The following is a 22,956-nucleotide window of genomic DNA, read 5'->3' on the forward strand; positions in this document are numbered from 1 at the left end:
TCATCATAGTGTTAACTATTTATAACACTAAATGAAAGTCTGTTTATTCAGAATAACAAAAATGTCATTTTTCTATTACACAAATGAATGTATATGTATGTGTCTCAGACTCCATTAAGTCAAGTAAGACCTTACATTCATAGGTTACTTTTAATCAGTTGACCTTAATTTGTCTTACTGGTTCACTTCAAAATTCATCACTCATATAAAATATACTTTTTATCACTCATATACATAAATACCTTAAAGATATTTTTAGAAGGATTGTTTTAAACCATCAATTTTCTTCCTCCTGTTTCTTCACTTTCTCTATCACAATCATTGTCTTCTACTAGTTGAGTAATATATGTATGTGTGTTCAGAAAAGAAAGGGAATTTTCATTAAGGATCGAAAAATTTCCTCAAGATTTTTTGGTCAGTTAGTCAAATAAATAAGTGGAATAATAAACAAGCTAACAAGTCAGTTAACAAATAAACTAACAGACAAGTCAGCAGATGAACATGGATAGGCTGAATTCATTTAAAAAAATATTTCTCATTACCCAGTCAAAGGACCATGCCAGCCCTGGGCTTAAAATAACAATAATCATAAGATTAAACATAATAATGAACATACAAATGAAGAAGACTGTTTGTATATGAACTAGAAGAATTGTACACACACGAAGTCAATATAATTAGATAATAAATAAAGTATATATGACAATCTACACACGTATATCATATATAACTTTAGAAAAGAGGGAAATATTTGATAATGTGACATTATCTTAGATTATAAGACTCAAATATCAAATATATATTCTCTATATAAATAAATATATACATATATAAGTTGAAAAAATGTCTTATAATTCTGTCAAAAGTTCCCCAATGACATTAATTAAATTACAACAACCACACTCTTGGATTATTTCATCAAGACAGAATTACTTTTGAAAGAAAAAAAATTTGCAAACAACCGTCCACATTAACCTTTTTCTTTTCTTTACTATATTTATCACTAATTATTGTTACCGATGATGTAATCAAAAAAAAGTTTAATCATTGAATGTAAACAATCTTCCAAATAAATAAAAAAATAATAAATCAACCGGTTTAATTAAGATAATTGAGATATTTACAGATGCGGAATGTATTTTGTATACTTTGTACTATTTATGTGTGCATAGAAATATTTACATCGTATATTAGTTGTGTAGAGTCTGATACTGATGAAAATGATGATGAACCGAGTAAGTTTCTACGTTTTATACTGTTTTAATGTTTACTTTATCCAATTTAATTTAAATTAACTTATTCGGTATAAACTACACTCTATGTGTAAAAGCTAATGATATTATTCGATTGCTCAAGCTAAAGTAAGTGAAATGATCTTTTAATCTGGGAAATACTGGTTGAAAATGAAATGTCTGAATTAATAAACCATCGCTGCACAATCTAAATATTATTATTGATTTGGTAAATTTGAGTTTATTTTCCATATGAGAAATTAATATGATGACATCCTCTTTGTTAGCTAATGAATGACTTATGCAATGCTTGATATTACTGAAGAAACTATACGGTTTGTAGGTATTTGGGTAAATTTATGTTTAACTGTTCATCTTAACGGTACAGTAAAATAAATGTATGATATAATTGTGCTTGAATTGTAATTAAACAATTATTTGCCAAAATTTATTTATTTACTAATTTACTTACAGTATTCTTTCATTGGAGAGACTAGATTTTGTGGACGAGACAATCAGGTATAAGATAACAGGTCTCGGATTTTGGCGCGAAATTCACCCATTCATTTGGCTAAATAGAATTTAGGCATTATAGCTGATGTCAGTTCGTGATGCAAACCCTAAATGTAATTCCTAACCCTCACCATCAACTATAAATCATAATTCTAATTCTTCACACTGGTCTGTAACCCTCATTTGGTCATAGTTATTAGGTGTACACTCTCAAGGTCACTTTAGCGTCGTTCAAAGGTCATCCATAAATTATAGTCTCACCGCTATTTGAATGTGTAAAACTATTCATACTTATAATGAAACCATTCTCAATGTAATTAACGATAGCTTTAAATTTACTTACGAGCAAGTTGTAAATTGATGAACTAGAAAGATGATTAACTGTCTTTTTGAATTATGCTAAAGTTTCAATAGATTCAACAGAAATATACTTTACCATTTTCAGAAGGGGTTTTGCAGAGATTTTAGCAGTTTTATAGTCGAATTCATGAGTCAGTTGAAACTAGACCAACGTGGAAAACCTGGAAGCACTAGACGGCCGTTTCATCACAGTATGGGACTTATCAGCAGTGCGCATCCACTATCCCGTCCCGCGAGATACGATCCCAACACCTATCAGTCTCGCGTGCGAACGCCTAACCTCTAGACCATTAAGCTGTGATCCAACGGTGTTAATGTTTAATTTCAGTTCAGTGCCCTCAGGTTTTCAATAATGGTCTAGGTTCAATTGATTCATGGATTCAACTATAAAATTATATTCATTTGCTTGATAAACTATATATATCCAGTATTCTTAGAATTAGTATCTAGCGGCAGATTAATTTTGTATTAAGAGATGTGAATATTTGACAATTTATAAAAAATGTTTTATGGTTTATCACTTCATCTCAATCAAAGTTAGTTTATTGAATCATTTGAGAAAATTAAAAATTGAATATCAGTTATTCAGATCCATTTTTCAAATCATTCTAAATCAATTGATAATTTACAAATTTTGAATGATATTGAAGAAAAATTTGTAGCTTAGTTAGATGATTTAGGTGAGGTTTTGGTTTTTTAAACTGAATGATTTGGTCGTGAAGCTTTTGGTGTTCTTCTGAACAACAACAGAAGAAGTACTTCGACAGACTTTTATTGTCATAAATATTTAAAAGTTGTCGATTGTCAGAAGAAGAGATTTCATTAAAGTTTAATACTTCCAGTGCTTCCAGGTTTTCAATGCTGGTCTAATATTAATCAGTTCATGATCTCAATTAAAAAAGTTAATAATATCTACAACCTTATACTGTTAATGACTTTTATTTAATAATTATTAGTCTCCATAGAGTTTCTATTAAAAATCACAATTGTAATGACTATTAAAATTAAATCATATAGAAAAATCTACGTAGACTATGGAATGTGCAAATAACTCCTTAACCATACTACTTATAATATATGACTGTAATTTTCATTCTGTAATACTATCATAACAAAACTAATCGAAATATAGTAATATAAATGTCATTATTTTGCAAAAAATCTGCATTCAATTTTTCGTATCTAAGAGAATTGAATAATAAAAGGAACAATGACGGGGCAGATTTGCATACCTATAGCATACAATTCTCTTTGAACATAGCACACAAAAACACCGTCATGCACTTTTCCATCACCCTTGGATGATCAGGCAACACGAAAGTTACGAGAACACCATTAGGACACACGACAGGCTAGATACTTCCAAAAATCAAGTAGATATGAACGATTTGATATTGATGCATTAGCAAAAGTAATGCTCAGTCATGAAAGATAATAAGCACTAATTTCAACAATTCTTTGCGTATTTGCTTTACGTTTAAAAAACCCGTTGTGAATGACATAGGACATTACCATTGGCTAGTAGGTTCGGTTTAAGAATGGTTATACCATTTAGTGATACTATTTTTTCTTAAAAGCTTTCCTCTAATATTTGAATTCGACTCATAACAAAATTGGTAGCAATAGGAAAATTTAAAGACAAACAATATACACACAAATCTGGGTCAGTTACATTTATACCAGATTGTAAAAAGATTCATAATTCCCCAAACCATCGGTGGTGGCGGTCTAGCTTAAATCGATTCATGAATTGAACTATTGAAATTTTTACAATCTCTACAAATTCCCATCTTGATAATTACTGATAATTTCGTATTTCAGTAAAACATGACAAACTGATAAACTTAATTCATTTAATTTATCAATTCATACTAATGACTACTCCTTATCTACAGTTGCATTTTCTTTTTTTTTAATGACATGGGTGAAAATACCAAAAAACATGGGAAAAAGTGATTTTTATATTTCAACAGTTGATATCATGAGTCAATTGAAGTTCGAGTCCCATATTAGGACAAAACGCCCTTCCAGTGCTTTCAGGTTTTCCATGGTGGTCGAACTTCAATTGACTCATGATCTCAACTGTTAAAATTACTACAATCTCCACAAAAAGCCTTTCTGATATTTTTTTAATGTTTACATTAATTATTTCACTTATCTTTCTCTTATTTTATTCATTTGTTATTCTTTTTTCTTTCATGAAAAAAGATCAATATCTTTTCCTCATTCTTTGCATAATTAATTATGATGATGATGATGATGAAAATTTATTTTGACCTCAATAATCTAAACGATCCATATCGAATTATTTAAGTTAATCAAAAGATAGGTAATCAGGGTGAAAGATTATCACTGTTATTGATTTTAGCTTATAGAAAAATTTTTAATGTATAGAAAGGTAGAACGAAATGAGTTAATTCTTATTATTATGATATATATACTATTGATGAACTCGGAAAGATGATCTTTGCTGATATTAGTAGATATAGTTATATATATATATATATATATATATATATATATATATATATATATATATATATATAGTTACATAAAATGGTTAATTTTAATGCCTTTGTTTTATTTAATATCTGTTTATCATGACAGTATAGAAGTAAAACTTGATTATAAATAGAAAAAGTACTATCAATAGTTAATATTATGAGTCAATTGAAGCTAGATCACCATGGAAAACTTGGAAGCACTGAACCAGATTGAAAATTAATCTAAACTTAGCACAAATCCATAAAATGTTCAGATCTGTTTTTTTCTTTTAATTGATCGTATCTAATATTCTTGCTTTTATTTCTTTATACTATTTAAATTTGGTTTAATTTGAATTTGATGAATTTATTCTCGGAAGAAATGGTTTACACTAAGTCATAAAACGTCAAAAAAATCTCATCTTTTTTCTGCTCATTGAAATATTAGAAATATATTACTATTTGTTGATAACAATCTACTCAGTACTCAATTTATTTGAACTTTATAAGTCAGACTTTGGTAATGATACCTATAAAATTAGGTTGTTTCGTTTTTTTGTTTTTTCTACCGAGTTTCTCTTTTTTTGGACAAATGTTATCACTCATTTAATGTTTTTAGTTAAATATTACCAAAAACTATTTCATTCAACTGATAGATAAGTTTTTGTATTTTATTTTCAGTTAGTTTTCCAACTATTAGATAATATTACTTACTTTTTTACTTACTTACGTCTGTTACTGCTCATGAAGGAACATAGGCCGCCCATCTACACTCTCCATCTAATCTTGTGATGGACAATTCTTTCCAACTCTTTCCACTTGTTATTCATCCTTTTCATACCTGCTTTTATTTCCCGAAGTATTGTGCTCTTTGGCCTTTCTCTTTTCCGCTTCCCTATATAGCTTATTCAGATCATGATTACATTAGTAATGATTAATGATGAACATAAATATTTGAATCAACTTAGTTGAAAAATCATTACAACATTTCAAAATCATGCAATCTGTGATTTCATCACACATAAAACTTTTTTTAAAAAGAACTTAACATTGTGATTGTTCGTATTTGAGAAAAAAATTTTGTAACTATGTGTTCAACAGAGCTTCATTGTAAATCCCTGAATTAAATAATAATGACAACTCAAATATCATTTGATACTGCTAAGATAGAGTTAAAATTAACAAAATCTAATCCGTCCAACTGGATTCATAAGAACAGTTTACTATACATTTGGCAATCATTTCTATTTTAGGCCATGCAAAGTATATAACTTGATCAAATAGTTCAGTACTGGAACGCACAATAAGAACTAGTATAATCAAATCTTAGACGATATTAGTGTGGTGTGTGGTACTTATGTCGATATAAGTAGTATATAACGCTAGTCAGGAATAGAATGTCAGGCAGCAGAAGGTTGAGACGGTCGAGAAGGAAAAAAACGGGAACAGAAAGTAATTGGTATGGAAATGCAGGAACAATGAAGTCTGTGACAATTATTGAACATTTTGCAAATGAAAAGATTTACTGTATGATTCTCAGACTTTACTAAGACGTTCTATAATTTTGTATTCAAATACATCCGATTGTTTCCGCTTGTGTTTTCGTTCAATATAGTAGTAGATCCCATCACCTTTACCGTTGTATTTATACAAAATTATGCTCATATCTTCACACTTAAATGATCATTATTGTCTACAACTTTGACTGAATCAGTATCATTAAATTAATGAATAATGTCTAAAATTCTTTGTTTATATCTCTGTTATTGATTTCCATAGAGATTCACAATAATTTGACTATAACTAAGCAAAGCATAGTTGTAGAATGACACTGTATTTTCTTAACATTTGAACTAGGAAATAAAAGACATTATTTCTTTTAAAATGATATAATTTAAGTTATTGTATTCAAAGGTACCCAAAGAAACGTACTGAACAAAATAATCAAACGAGTTGGTTACAATACTTAGGATTGTGGAAAAAGGCGTTTGTTTATTGAAGAGGACTTCTACTTAACAAACGTTTTATGATGCGTCTGTCGATATCTCCATATATTGTCCTTTTCACTTTTATCGAAAATCAATTTATATAATCATAACTATTGACTGTAGTTTCTTTTTACAGTATGTAGTTTGTTCAAATTTTTTACAGTATTAATTAGTACTTTTATTTATTTTTACCAGTGAAATCTCGTTCAGTGATTCAGTAAAGATATAGTAAAAGCAAATTAAGACTTAACTAATGAATGGCTTTGAACATTTGATCAAGTATTTTAATCTACTGATTTAGCATGTAAAAACAATGAGCCTGGGTACATTGAACTATTTATCGAACTTATAAAGTAATGTAGTTGATACATTATTAATCTTAATAGTTGGCTCAAGTCATACAACTATGTATTCTACAAATTTATATAATTACATGCTAATTACCATGTGTTATAAACAGATGGCATTTAATAAAGTATTTTATTACATAGTTTAGCTATAGTTTTACGAGGATCAATACAAAAACCTAATGTTCAACTGGAAATGTGTAAATAAATTTGTCTACTATCTCATAATCAGCCTGCTTAAATTCTGATCTTTATATTTTGCATCGAGCGATATACTTAGAAAATACCGTATTTTTGTGGAACATATACGACGTATTACTTAAAGTTACTTTACGTATTAAGTAGACTAAAATATATGACCTCTGACTATTGTATCAAATGTCAATAAGATGCTTCTTGATTTTACAGAGTGTATTATTTGATGGATAAAACACATTTCCAAGAGTTTAGACTATCCTTTTTCATAGATTTAAAAAACCTTATGTTATTAGTCTATGTAAGAAATTCTTTGAAGTACATCCACTTTTGTAGAGTTTACTCATTTTAACATTAGTCAGACGTAAGCAACTAACAGGATGTCATAAATACAAATTTTATACCTTATGTAGTCTAATTAATCAACAGTTTTCAAGTGTAGAATAGAAACACCTATTTGAATATATTATACCCGAATGGTACTCTATGATCCTACTAAGCCATTATATTATTCTGTTCTAGAAGATATAAAGTAAATCATTCCTAGATACTATGGAGCTTTGGGGAAAGAAACTCAGTGGTGTTTTAGTCGATAAAGTAAGTTGCCTTTCGCTTTTGGAAAAAATGTCTACAGTTTTAGCTATCGTTTACAGTTTTAGGATTATATGTAAGTCTTAGAATAAACATGCGGTTAATTACACATTGTATAAATCAGTTCAGCAATTAAATCTGTTTTAGGTTAGTTACATTTATTATTCTGAACATTTTATCATTACACTATTGTCACTGGCATTTTATTGAATACGGAACAAGAATACTAGTTGATGAGATAAATGTGACTTTAATGGTTGAACAATCACATTAGACCACTTATTTTCTAATAAATGAATCTGATTCCGGATTCATGACCGCACAGAAGAGTATTTATTGGTTATGTAAGTCAGTAAACATTTCGAAGCTTAGACTACTACATTATATTTCTTTATAATCTTCGTGGTCAAGCAATATCTGATGTATCTTGTATATAATACATTCACAAAGCTTGTACAAGAATAATTGGATACTGAACTTCACAAAGTTTTCAATACTGAACAATATACATTGTTTCACCCAGCAGTACTGAGTGTTGTTACTGTTTTGAAAGTTTCTTGATTCCATTTTTGTTTATTTATCTGAGACAACTATAATTTACTTCTGTTCATCATCCACACTACCATTTTGATTGTTTAAATGTCACGTCTGTTAGAGATATATTTAAATGGCGATTATCAAAATGTAATAACACAGTTTAACAAAAAGGAACAAGGATTAGATTATATTCGCTTATTGTAAAGCGAGTTGTTACCTTGTATTATCAAAGTACAATTGTTTTGACTGTATTCAGTACTACGTCAATTAAATGCAATAAACTACTTAATTCCCTTGACAAACTTTGTTTTACATAAGACGATTGGATATTAAAGAGTGAAATAATCTGTTCCGCTTCATATTTGCACCTGACTGAAGAAACTTACGATTCTTAGAAATTTCAAAGTCATTTTAAAACCATTATTAAATATTTAGCAGCTTGTACTACATACGAAATTAGCGAGATCATTTATAATAAAACAAAATGTTGCCCAACAGTCCTGTCAGCCATTATGTACTTAGTAAAATATAGTTGTTGGATCAGTTTGATCATAAATGTTGTTATTATATTGTTCTTGAAGATAAAACCATTGTTCAATTGAATGAGTAGTTCTAGAAAAAGTTGTCTGTGAGGTAAAAAGATTCAAATAATGTGGTTGGGACTTGTGCTACGCATGATGAATCTTTGTTAGTGATTATGATTTAAACAATTATATAAGCTAACAAAGCATTTCATGAAACTTATGGACAAATTCCTTGATAAAATAAACACCACAGCTAAAGACCTTGAATTAGATATATTGAAAGACTAGAGATAATAAATGAAATTCAAATGCATTAATCTCTTGAGTTCTCAAGTGTAGTTTTTCATTATTCAGTGTGTTTGACTGCTATTTAACCAATTTACTACCTTGTTCAGATGAGTGTTTATCTATCACAAGTTATCTTCTTGTGGTAATTTAAAATTTACAGCATTTTACTTTACAGATTGGTTAATAACGGTTCTTTTGTTTTTTTTTAACAATAGAATTTGATTGGCACACTCCACCAAAACATCTGATTGTTTAATAAAAGCTTTTTCCCATATTGAAAGCATCTTTTCTAAGAAAATTATATCTGAAAGAATTGAAACATCAGTAGAAAGTATTTCTTAGACATGTAAACATTTTAAAAATCATTGTCTTTCATATGGCTATGTGTTTATCAGTTCTAGGTAATGTTAATGCATGGTGATATGTATGAAAAATGCTGAAAAAAACATCATTTTGAAAAGTTTTAAAAATAGTGCCATAAACTTAACTTTATTAAACGTTTAGATTATTCATTTGAAATCTTCTTCAGTCCCAAAAAACGTTTTTCCTATATCATATTCGAGTTAGGATTCAAGGGTTCTACAATTATCACTGAATTTGTTTTTATATATAGTTTGTTTGGATCTTTCCATTGATGGTTAGGACTGCAATTTACCAGTCTCTTATTGTCATATGTGCGTCCTGTGCTGATTACCTCAGTGTTATCTTAAGTCACAAGCATTATAAACAAAGATGGGTGGTGGTGACTAGCTGGCGATATCGAAGATGCACATATACCAATAAGAGATTGATCAATTGCAGTCCTAAAAATCAATGGGAAGATTCAAATAAACAATACGAAATGAATATAATCTTCAACTTATTGCATAAGCTAATGATTATCAGGACTCAAGGGCCAAATAGATAACGCGATGGCGTTTGAAGTGAACAGTCGTGGATTCGAGTCCTGAAGTGAACATAAAACACTGAGATGCAGGTTCATCCAGCTGTCGAGTCCCGAATAGGACGAAACGTGCGTTCTGAACTTCACTTCTAGCTATCATTCATCTTTGCTTATCTCTTAACAATTTTGACACTAAATAAATTGACATCAATCACCTAGTAGAAACCAGTATAGTACCCATGTACTTAATATTACTTGTTCCTTCATAAAATAGATAATTCCATATTTCCATAATAATGTATTCGATAAAAAAAATAATTGTAACAAACCATAGAAGAATTGTTAATATTTACTTTTTTTGTTTTGATAATATTCATTAGTAAATAATATTTACAAATTCGAAAACAAACCACTCATAAACAAACACATAATTCCCAAAACAATAATTAACCAAGTGAATTCAATTGGAATATAAGTAGTATAGTATATTTTTAATTACGAATATTATCTAAAATTAACATTGATTAAATAAAACAAACGAAAAAAATTGAAGTTGTAAAAATGTTTACAAAATATACAACATAAAAACCATTCAATGATTTAAGATAATTAAAATGTTTTGTTTATTTTCTCAGGTGTTTATTCTTATTTTAGTTTTGGATTGACCAATTTATAAGTCATAAACTATAATTATTTCAAACTCAACAATTTATATTTAACCAATTCATGATAGTTTGATTGAATTAAATGTAAAATTCAAAACTTTACTGACGGATACTGTTTTGGTGTAACACTTTAGTTTCTAAGATGACAGTTTGAAAATGAATTTGAAAAAAATAGCAACAACAACAAAAAAAATAGAGAAAGAATTGTGAATCAGATAGATCCAGCTGATGGATTTCAAGGAGGAATTAACTTATTTCTTGGATTTCATTGTTAATTATAAACTATCTATTGGATAAAATTTTTGTTTTGTTAATAGTACATTAGTTTCCATTACAATTTCAAAAAATTAATCACAGTACTTGAATAATTAGAAGCAATAACTAGTATTATGAAGATTTTGCTTCAATGAACTAGTTGGTATATTAATGATTGTTATCAAGCATGGAATTAAGTGATTTAACGTACTTGTTTTTAGATAACTTTCTTGACGTTCTAGATTATTTTTATGTACATGTAGCCGCTAATTTTTAGTAAATTGACACTTGTCATTTACCTAGGCAGTTAGAAAATATTTCCTAAACTAAAGATAAGAATTATTAAAAATCTTAGATTGATGAATAGATGTTTTATTCTAATTTTGGGATATATAGCAGTCCTCATTTACTGTTTCATATAGGAATAGATCATACTCCGGTATATTTAAACTAATAAGTCGTAATCCAGTGGTTCACACTTGCGAATTAGTTCATTGCCCGATATTGGTGGTCACTGAGTAATGAAAGTCTTCAATTTGCCAGATCTGTGTAGAGCACCTAATTAAATAAAATCGTGTTCGCACCGATGAATAGCTTCAAGATAGATTCCTATAGGTTCTAATAAAATGTTGTGACTCGTGGGGATAAGTGTTTTAACGATGGCTAAGCGAATTCGTGATGACTTTAAGTAAAGACTGTTATATAAGAAAATTAACTAAAACTGAAAATGAGGACTAGTGAATAAATTCACAAACTGTATATTCCCAAAATTAGGATAAAACACCTATCCAATACTCTTGTCTACTTAACAATATATCAACTAATTTAATTTTATCCTGAAATTTACTATTGCATAATGTAAACTCTTCACTAAACTGATCTTCCATAGGCGTTGTCTATTTTGACTAAGTTTAATCATTAGGTTAGTTGACACTTATACTTTCAAAGAAAATTAAATAATCTCAAATTACTTTGGATTGATTGACTTCTATCTCTTTCTCCCCCTAAAAAAATCTTTATCAAATATTCAAATGACATTTTGTCAGTTGGAGTTTAAATAAGTGAACAGATACAAAGAAATAAAGAAGTAACTAGCATTCATGAGTATTCAGCTGTAAATTTTGTACTTTATCTAGGAAACACAGAAAATAACAACCAATAAAAGTACTATGATAATTTAGAAATTTAAACACACAAATGAAAAGAAAGAAACAACAACGACGGTTTATCGAAACAAAAGATAAATTTTGGCTCAGTTATTTTGTTGACAAGATTTTTTATTTTATGTTGTTTCTATTAATAAAAATGACTAAACAATGGAAACTCTTACTTAACTGTTTCGATCAATTGATTAAAAAAGTTGATACAATGGTGGATGGTGGTGCAACTTCGTGGATTGGTTGAAGTTAGACATTATCATCGCTGGATACCGGCTCAGTGGTCTAATGGTTAAGTGCTCGTGTGTGAGACTGATATGTTCTGAGTTCTAATCTGGTGGAGCGGGATCGTTGATGGGCACCACTGAGGAGTCCCATACTAAGACGAAACGGCCACCCAGTGCTTCCAGGTTTTCCATGTTGGTCTAGCCTCAACTTACTCATGAATTCAACTATTAAATTACAAGTTGATATATTTAACATTGAAGTAATTATCAGTTGTTTTGAATATTTGTGTGTACGTTTGAAAGTGACTTTTCTAGTAACTGACAAACCTAGAATGTATATAAACAGTCTATGTGAACAACTTCAGTAAACTATAACATAAACTGATTCCGATCCATATATAACAAAACAGTTTCCATTAAGAATGATGTGAAATGTTTGAAGAATGAAACTGGTTTTGAACTGGTGGAAAATTTTGAAGACTTAGTAAATTGATTTTGGTGATGTTATTTTCCGATTTAATTTAAAAGCTTTTATTGTTAGAGTGAATAAGGTCAACGGTGCCTAGTTCAGACAGAATTGATCATATTCAAAATGATTTCATTAGTTATGAATCATTCTGTTTCAGTGGTCTTATCTATTAATGGTTACTTTTTTGTGAGCTTTGGCATATAAATGTGCTTCTGGATTCTTGTTAACCGTTTTGCTAGATTTACCACTGAAGATAAGATTAATCAACCATGTCTACATAAGCTAAAAAATGAAGTTCATATTGTCAGATCAATTAGTTACGACTTGGTCTGAAGCTCATGCTTATAGTTGATTTTCAGACTTTTCAGATCTAATCAATCTACAGTTGTGAGATCCTCACTATCAAATTTATGTCTATTTTGTATATGTACATTACTATAAGTGATGATAAGTCATCTTCAGCAGCTACTAATCCATGTTCGTTGTAAGTAGATATTTTCAGGTATCTCAGTGAACAACCTAAAACCCTTTAGAATTAAATTTGCACACGAATCAATACAATATATTTTATGAAGACCGATAAAAACACTGGCACTACACTGGAGTACTTATTAGTTTGAATTTGGAAGCTATGGATAGAATGTTGGACAATTAATAATGAGTAATGCACAGATGTGATCGAGTGATTTTTGTTTAAAAGATTTAGTCTACTAACTTTTTCTGTCTCTTAAAAGTTGATAAAATGATCAACATTCCCCTAGTTAAGAGTTTAAACAACACACTTACTACCCCTTAACGAATTTAAAACAGTCCACCCGGCTCTAATGAAAAAAGCAAAGTCATTTAGAGTTTGAATTACAATTCTGTAGTTTACATTATTCAATGTAAGTCTTTTGAAGAGATAATGCAACTAACAGCTCTACAAGCCAATTAAGTAAATGGATAAAAGTTGCATAATGTTCAGTATATTAATGCGTAGTTCTATAAAAAGGTTATAAAATCATCAATAAATTTATTATTAAATATCTGTAAATCTTGTTCCCTACTTAACAAACTACCTAAATTGTAATTTGTTACTCTACTGTTATACCTATACTGTATTATGAAACATTGTTCAAACAGTCATTCACTCACTATTTGTTATCTCAATCTTAAATTAAGTCTATATTCTTCCGAATAATATTTTTTTCGAACAAACTTTTCCCTTTTATGAATCAAATATGTTTTATCGTATAAGATTTTTCTATTAAAATTAGTAAATTTTCATTTGTGATCTAATTCTAAAATACAAAAATGTATAGGAAAAATATTGAACTTAAAAAAGGTCTACAAAACGTTTGTTGCCAAGACTTAGTTAAATTGATTATATTTCAAAGGTAATTAACAATGAAATCAAGAATTGTTGTTGTTGCTCTTTGCTAATGCCCAATTGGATGAAACAATAGTGGAGAATTTTTGAGAGAGTTTTGTTCTCTGAGCTGGATGGTTTAGTCATGGAGGAACAATATTTTAGTTTTGATGAGAATAACAACTACCATTACAAACTTTAAAACTGTCTTAGTTAACTATACTGAATATAATCAACATGTAAATATAGGCAATATCAAGTTGATCAAATTTGTGAATAATGTGAAGAAACAAGAATGTTTCACTTTTGAAAGCATTTAGATCGACTTTCTTTTTTATCAGTCTAAATTTTTAAGTAGTACTGATATAAATGGATTTCATTTATAAACGTTTAAAATAACTTTGGGTATGTACAATTTAATATTCATTAAATGTGCTACATCCTGCAATTCTAGCTACTTTTTTGTTTATTTAATGGGTGAATTGCGTATTAGAGTGTAACTTTTATTAAAGGTTTTATTTCAAAGTCTATCTTTCATAATAATTGTGTTTTTTTTCAACCAGTATATTGAGCTGCTGCGCTACACTAACATGTTTATAGCAGATAGTTGTGGATAATTCTTTGGTCAAAATTAAATTCGAATTTGTAGCACTGACTCACCAAAATAAGGGGAAATTGGTCGAATATGGTGGATGTTTGATTTGTAAACATGTTTAGTGATGAATTATCTATTAGTGCATAATTAAAAACGGAGGGATGTTATGAACTTATTACGGCGATAGTATAGAACTCTTATATTTAACGATTTACAAACATTTACAACTTAATGCAACTCTTATATCAAGTAAAGATGTATGCACCAGAATCTCAGGCACTTTGTTTGGGTTACAAATAAATAAACTAGCTACTTAAATCGTAGTAGATAGAAAAAGGTATAAACAGGCTGAGGATAAACTGTGTTCTCGTTCGTAATTTCTATCTTGCACCTGGCACTCAACCAAAATGAAGTGGGTATTATTAGATGCACTATTGTAATCCATGATGGAAGGCGTGTTTCGCTTTTTGTCGCTTTTGCTTGCTTACATGAAAAATGTAGTTTTCTGCAATGAGAATACTAGTTCACCATGAAACAGACGTGTCAAGTGTAGCGCGGTCAGTCATGACGGAAGAAAAATTACAACGTAGCAAAAGTCATACCTCCGATTAATTCTGTAATATAGACGATCCCAAAATATTTACATCTGAGTGACTAAATAAACAAAAGTATATCCGTAACTATTGATACACTTAAATGCCTTAAGAACGTCGAGTTAGTCCTCAGTTGATTTAAGCAATATTATCTCAATTCTTTACAATATTTCTTTTTTCACGATTACCTTTATGTTTATTTTCTGCAGAATTATGATCAAAGATAACAAACATTTATATGTTCTATTTTAGTCGCTTTTAATTCATAGTCCAGAATAGTTCATATCTCATTTAACAAAAGTTGATTATTGTGGTTTTACAGAAATATGTATAGTTAATTTTGTAAGAGAAATCGTATCGAAATAAAACTAATTTTGATATATAAAATCCAAACTAAATTGTTTTTAAGCTCCGTATATTGAAAGGTCATAACAATGGTTATGAACAAAGTTGGACTCTTAATCATGAGGAAGCATAATATTCTCAAAAGAGATGAGTCGGTATCGTTTGATTCAAAAGATGGTGAAAAAGATTTATAGTTTGACAGGGTGATCTTAATGAAGTTGAAATTTTTGATCAAGTGTTTAAACCAAATGCTCAAAGAAAGTGACTTCAACCATACCTAATAGTTATTATTTTTAAATTAATCTGATTTTTGCTATGGATCAATACACTATCAAGGTCAACAAGCAATTACTGTTTGTATACTAACTTCGTTGAAAACACAAATATTTGCTTCTAACTAGAATTTTGAGAAATACCTCTTTAAAAACAAATGCCTATTTCTATAATCCTATCAGTTTTCATCGATTTGGCATAGAATGTTAGTATATGATGTACAATAACATGAAATACTACTTTTAGAAAACTCAACAGAAAGAAGGAAAATTCAAATAGATTTATAATTATTGAGATAATGTATTGTTTACCATTTTTACCATCATTTCAACTTATAATTTTATCCGTATGTTTTGAAGTTACTTTTAACGATTAAACTTCAAATCAATAATGAACATTTGAAGATCTAAAATAAATTAGCCACAAGTGATATAATTAGTTTTTTTAATACTTTTGTGAATTCATCCATGAGATGAATAAACCCTCTGAGGACCATATCTCATTGATGAAACCTACTTGATACAGCTAAGATATCTAGTTGTTCATTCCATAAACAAATCTATCACATTTTGAGAAAAAAACATATAATTCATTGTTAGGTGATTTTTTTGTTTCACAGTTATACTACTTTCAGTTGTATTCCATTCGTGTTTGAGGATTGTGATATGTGCTACTTATGTCGACATAAGTAGTATATAACCCTAGTCAGGAATAGAATGTCAGGCAGAAGAAGGTTGAGAAGATCAAGGAGAAAAGAACGGAATCAGAAAGCGATTGGTATGAAAGCGAAGGAACAATGAAGTTTGAGACGATTGATTGACATTTTGCAAATGAAAAGATTTACTGTATGATTCTCAGATTTTACTAAGACATTCTATAATTTTGTATTCAAATACATTCGATTGTTCCCACTTGTGTTCTTATTCACTACAGTATGTAAACAAACACCTGTTTACCATTATTAAGTACAGAATGTTACTTCACTCATATATATTTTTAATATTAGCTATTAAGTATGGTCATTTTTAACTCCGTGTTATTACGTTTAAGTGAACAATAACGAGTACTAAGCAACAGATGTGTGACATTCTACTTCGAAAATATTGTTTTTCGAATGAATATTATCGCTAAGTAAACAAATTTAACTTACTTTCTCACTTTCCGGATGTATCTCTTATTATTTTTTTATATTTATCAAATAACTAATTTATCAAAACATCATAAATATGAAGTATAATATTAGGTTTATTCAAGTCACGCTATACTCTTCATTAAGCATGTGTATATAATTTGAGTTGAATGTCCAGAAGTGAGAATATTTCTTGGAACATATAACTGATGTTGTTATTTAATATTGTCAGTTCATTAAGATATTAGTAATTGAAGGGAGAAGTTTAATTAAGAAACTTAAAATAATTTCTAAGAGATAAATATTCATTTATCATTATTATTGCTGAGTTTTCATTTTCAAAGTTTTTTTAATATTTAAGATTTTTCGTCAATAACTTTATATAATGTACCCTTCACATGAAACTCATATTCAATGATGCCATAGAAATAAATTTTCATTACTATGCTTTTTTTATGACTTACCACCTATAAACTCTTATTCAAACTTTCTATAAACCGTATACTGGTAAAATAATATATACAGTTTTACCAGTACTACCAGGGTAGGCTAAGTGTAAGGACAAATTGTTTTTGAACGCATGAGGAAAGTTTCAATTTCCGTATAGCCAAATATCATTGGGGTTCATAATAAAAACTATATTGAAGTATCCAAGTTACTAGTCTTCATAATTTATTATTCAAATGAACAAAATATACTAAAAAAGAACTAAACTTTAGTTAATCTATTTATAATACTAATGCACTCATTAAAAAACTGGAACATATTCATTATTTCATTTGAGTATATAATAACAGTTGATTTCATGAAGTCCCGTTATAAATATTGAATATATCGACCCGTCTTTTTCCTGACATTTGAACTCTTTACAGAAATTTTCACATTTTATTCACTTTCCTACTATTGAATCCTTTAAACATCTATCAACTATACATATTGTTAATTCGAAAAAGTTACTTTGGAAACTAAGTTAACTTGATTTAAGTATAAAAAGTAACATGACTGAGTAACTTAAAAAAACGTTATTATTTGTAGACTGCTACTCAATAATAAATAATCGATAAGAACTTGGAATGTTAGCAATGTCTTAAACTTAGTAAATTTTCATCTGACTAGACGCAATACAATATAGTATTAACAATCCACATACAAACATATACGATGAGCCTCGATTAGGGAGAAAGATAAACAGACATGAATTTATCGACCATAAGAATAGGTCAACTAGTAAGGACAAAACATACTTATATTTTTGATAAATTTCCTACGTAACAATTTCTTATATTACCATTAATGGGTAAACTCACTAGTCATATATAGTGAATTTACTAATATTTGTGAAGTCAAGATATTCATACAACTTTATGTAGAGGGTCATGTATTTTGTCATGTTGGTATATTTATCTAAATCCAGAGGTTAATACAATATTTACCATCTAATATATATATTTTGATAGGTAGTAGACATACAATGTAATGTAGCCACCAATGTAATGAGATGTTTTACCTCACATATTCTTTCATAAACGTCTAAGCTAGAACAGAATAATGTCAAAAATCTCCAAACGCTAAACTATAACATCAAATTCTGTCATGGATCGAGCAAACAAAAATCTACTGAATTTCGCTATTAGATTCTTCCTTAAACTGACAGTAGTAAAGAGACTATTTTAATTGACCAGGTACTTAATTTTACTGAATTCTTTGGTTTACTCATTATATAACAGCTTTATTATTGAGTGATGGATAAGCATACTATATCGTCTCAAAAGAATCCTTGACATTTTGTTTAATTTTTATTTCTATACTTGATCAGATTACTTTTAATCCATAGTCTAACTAGTAAAATTTATGTGAAAGTCTAGCAAGTTCAAGAATACGCTTTCTTTGACTTATATTCAAGAAGCAAGTCAAAAACCAATAGTTTTGAAATTATACAAAATTATCTTCGAAAAGATAATCAAACAACTGATATTAGTAAACTCCACTAACTTACAAATACGTTGGTGATGCAACTTCAGATATTCTTTCATACTAAAAAAATCGTTTACATGAACCGCCTTACAGGCTTGGAAATTTCTACATTAAAATCGTCGTTTGTGAGTGAAACAAAAAAAAGCGTTATATATAAATACTACCACCAAAAACTTTCATGTAGCCATCTTAGATAGAATCTTGGTTATTGTCACTTAGATTGATATGGTTAGGGGTAAAAGCAGATTTTTCTAAAATGTAACCATGAATAATGTTGCTCACAATTTCTTAATTCCTAATGTTCGGAACCTTACAGAAAAATGATTGGACCCACATTGCTTAATGGATTTATCCTGTTTTTTAAACTAAAGTATTACTGGCACGAGATGTTCGATAAGTAACTTGATAGTATTGCAACATGTAACTATGTTTAAGTTAATACTATTGTGAAGTTAGAGCTTGAAATTTAAGTTTTCTTCAAAAGTCATTTTATCATACATTTTGTATCATTACATCACCAATATATAAAATAATGTAGTGAATCATTTTAAAAGCAGATATGATTCTTATATGAGATTGGTTTCATTTTGTTGGTTTCCTTATTGTTACTTTCTGACATTTATGTATACATGTATATATATACAGAGATGATAAAATATTGTCCATAAAACAGTGTAAGATTTTCTTATTAAAAAGTAACATAAGGTAAATATATGATAAATTTCTCATTGTCGATAAATGAAGTTATCATAATTCGAATGTATGGTTGAGCTAAACATAGGGTTATATCAATTGCTTAAGGATAAATATACCTTTCTTTCTGATGGAGTTTTGTTCTCTGAATTGGATGGCTTGATCGTGAAACTTTCATTGTCCTTCTGAACTACATCATCAGCACATACTTCAGGTAGAATTGAAGTGTTCGAATTTCTCCACATATGGTTCACAGCTTGTTCTGTAGACCTTAATGTTGATTGGTTCTTGTGGACCGTTAACCTGTTAATGTTTACTTCTTTGTTTTGGTTTTATCTCCCATTAGTTTGATTTTTGGTCCTATGTTTGTCCATGATTTTCCTGACTGGTTGGTAAATGGGATCGATTTCAATGTGATTGTTGATTGCCGATTGACCTGAGTGCCAAGCTTCTAAAAATTCTCTGGTTTTTTTAAAATTGCATCTGTCCAAGATTTCCACATTTTTTCTAGTCGAATATGTTTCCGCAGTTGTCCACGTGGATTGATATAAGTGAGAGCACTTCACTTCTACCTGAAGTTTGTAATGATAATATCGTTCAGAAGAACGATGAAAGCCCAACGACCACTAATACGTTTATAGCTGTTATCACTTAGTCAGATTAGTTTGCTAGATAGAAATAATATCAAATATTATGAAACCTTTTTACAACTTACAGGGCGTAAAAATAAGAATGTCACAAATTTATGAAATAAATTTTCATATTTAACAGTAACTTAGCAATAAAATGTTTTGGATAATAATGTGTACTTGTGGTCAGCAAACTGTACTACTTGGTTTAACTTGTATAAGATTCTGATAGTTTGGTTAATATTGGTGATTGAAGTAGAATTTATGCACTCTTAATATTCTCACTTTTACTGAAAATTTTAGCCAATAATATTTTTCGGTTATGGTATGATGACTTTGGAGACGATTGATAGAACATTCCACACCTAAGCTTTGAAGTATTTATTAGAATGATGTTCAGAAGTTGAATTTAACCAGTCATTGCTTACACATCTCATTCATAAACCTCTAAAAATGACAGACATTTTGTAAACAGTTGAAACAAAGTTGTAAATAAAAATAACAACATAATTAAAACTGTTAATAGTAATATAAAACATTATACTTAATGAATAGGTTAGTGGTTATTTTGACTCAGTCGCACTGTGGGTAGCACGGTAATTGAAGTTCATAATAACAAATATAAGTCTCAATGTGAATGCGAACACTGAGATGTAAGGAAGTCCAGCTTATGAGTTATAAACTAGACGAAATGCGTATCCTCTATTCTACTCCTAGTAATGATCCATATTTTAGGAAAATGTTAGCTAGTTAGTCAATAACGCTTCATATTAAGATGGTGAGTGACTTGAGTTTGGATCTATGAAGGCATGCTAATTCCTTCAAGAAGAATTTCAATGAGTAACAAATAACTTGAGATTTTGATAGAAAACATTATTGTATCTAATAATCTATAATAATTATAATACCATTCCACTTAATATGATAAGTTTATTACAGAATTATTCGATAGGATTCGGTAATCACTAGTAACTATACTGTATTAAGTAAATAACTATTCAGTAGTCAGTACGTTCAATTACAAATCAATGAAATAGCTAATTATTATGTTTAATTAATTCATTTGATAATACATGTACTGAGACAAAACCAAGGTAAAAAAGGCAAATATTTAAGTTATAAAACAGTGATTTTTTAAAATACAAATAAGAAAAAAATTGTTTCAGACTGAATTATTTACAAAAGGTAATAACAATAAATGCTGTAAATGGTGACAAGCAATGTAGTGAACGAAAACACAAGTGGGAACAGTCGAATGTATTTAAGTACACAAATTAGAGAACGTCCATCAATCATCTCAGACTTCATTGTTTATTTGCTTACCCATCAATCATTTTTTGTTTTCATTCTCTTTTCTCCGAACTTTTTAATCTGCTGCCGCCAGGTATTTCACTTTCGATTCATGATACATACTACTTATATCTGTCAACATTAGTAGTAATTACCACAGTAATAATCAATTGAAAAGTCGATTTAGTATTCTTTAGCTTTTTAAATTATTTCCTCCACATTGTATACTTTCATATCTTGAAACAAAAAAGAAATTTTATATTCTCCTACTATTCTAATTTATTATTTTTTTGATTGAGATCATGAACCGATTGATGTTAGACCACCATTGAAAACCTGGAAGCACTGGACGGCCGTTTCAATGGTGGTCTAACATCAATCGGTTCATGATCTCAATAAAAAAAGACTTAACAATCTCCACAACCACTATATTGATAATTAACATGTGCTCACTAGTGAATAGCTTCGTGAGAAAATTCTCGGAGTTCTGGTGGGAAGCCGTGACCAGTGGAGCTAATCCGTATCGGGTAGAAACAGGTGTCTACCTCAGTACAGTGGAAGATGGTCGCGCGGTTTCGTGGATTATTTAATGCTAGACATTAACACCATTGGATAACGGCTCAGTGGTTCAGTAGATTAAGCGTTCGCACGCGAGACTGAAGGCCCTGGGTTCGAATCTTGTGGGGCGGGACCGTGAATGCGCACTGCTGAGGAGTTCCACAATAGGACGAAACGGTCGTCAAGTGTTTCCAGGTTTTTAATGGTGGTCTGACATCAATCGGTTCATGGTTTCAATCATAAACGTGATAGTCTCCACAACCACTATACTGATATTCTGATTTATTATAGATATGTTGTAAAGAAAAAAGAACATAGACAAAATTTTGTAAATCAGTTACAATCTTTACTTAGATGATAAACAAATCGACTTAATAAATAATCTAACAAACCAGATTTTTTTCTATCTCATTTGAAGATCTTTAATTCCAATGTTTTGTATGTTTACACAAGTTTTTTGTGACTATTCTGTAAGTACATTGGTTGACCCCATCTGCGTTCTCGTTCACCATAACTGAATATACTGTTCTTCTAACTTCAGATTTTATGGAATAAACTCAGAAATTTAGATACTTATATTTCTCTTTTTTGTCTTGGTGATACCAATTTCAAAGGCTTTTACGCAAAATTTTATCCATAATCTTAATTGTAATTCATGCTTTTTCTCTGAACTACACTCAGCTAGTCAGGTAATACGTCATCTGTGACAACAATCTTCCATTTTTGGAATTCTATTTGTATGCCTTGCTCAATTCTATTTTTCAGTAAACCTATGAAAAAGTAAACATTTGCTTCAACGATTTTTAAATTTTTCC

General features: G+C 29.3%; 1 protein-coding gene across 1 annotated transcript in view; it reads left to right on the forward strand.

The window, feature by feature from the left end:
- Positions 1 to 278: 278 nt before the first annotated feature.
- The window catches only part of CHRNA2_1 (Neuronal acetylcholine receptor subunit alpha-2), a gene marked incomplete at its 3' end in the record, with an annotated part of 44,814 nt that continues 22,136 nt past the window's right edge, over positions 279 to 22,956 (forward strand). Inside the window, exon 1 of the mRNA XM_035731372.2 lies at positions 279 to 1,235. Within this exon, the coding sequence (XP_035587006.2) occupies positions 1,127 to 1,235 (109 nt within the window). The 5' untranslated portion in view covers positions 279 to 1,126. The remainder of the gene's footprint in view (positions 1,236 to 22,956) is intronic.

The sequence above is a fragment of the Schistosoma haematobium genome, chromosome ZW, assembly GCF_000699445.3.
Source record: "Schistosoma haematobium chromosome ZW, whole genome shotgun sequence".
NCBI classification, from domain to species: domain Eukaryota; kingdom Metazoa; phylum Platyhelminthes; class Trematoda; order Strigeidida; family Schistosomatidae; genus Schistosoma; species Schistosoma haematobium.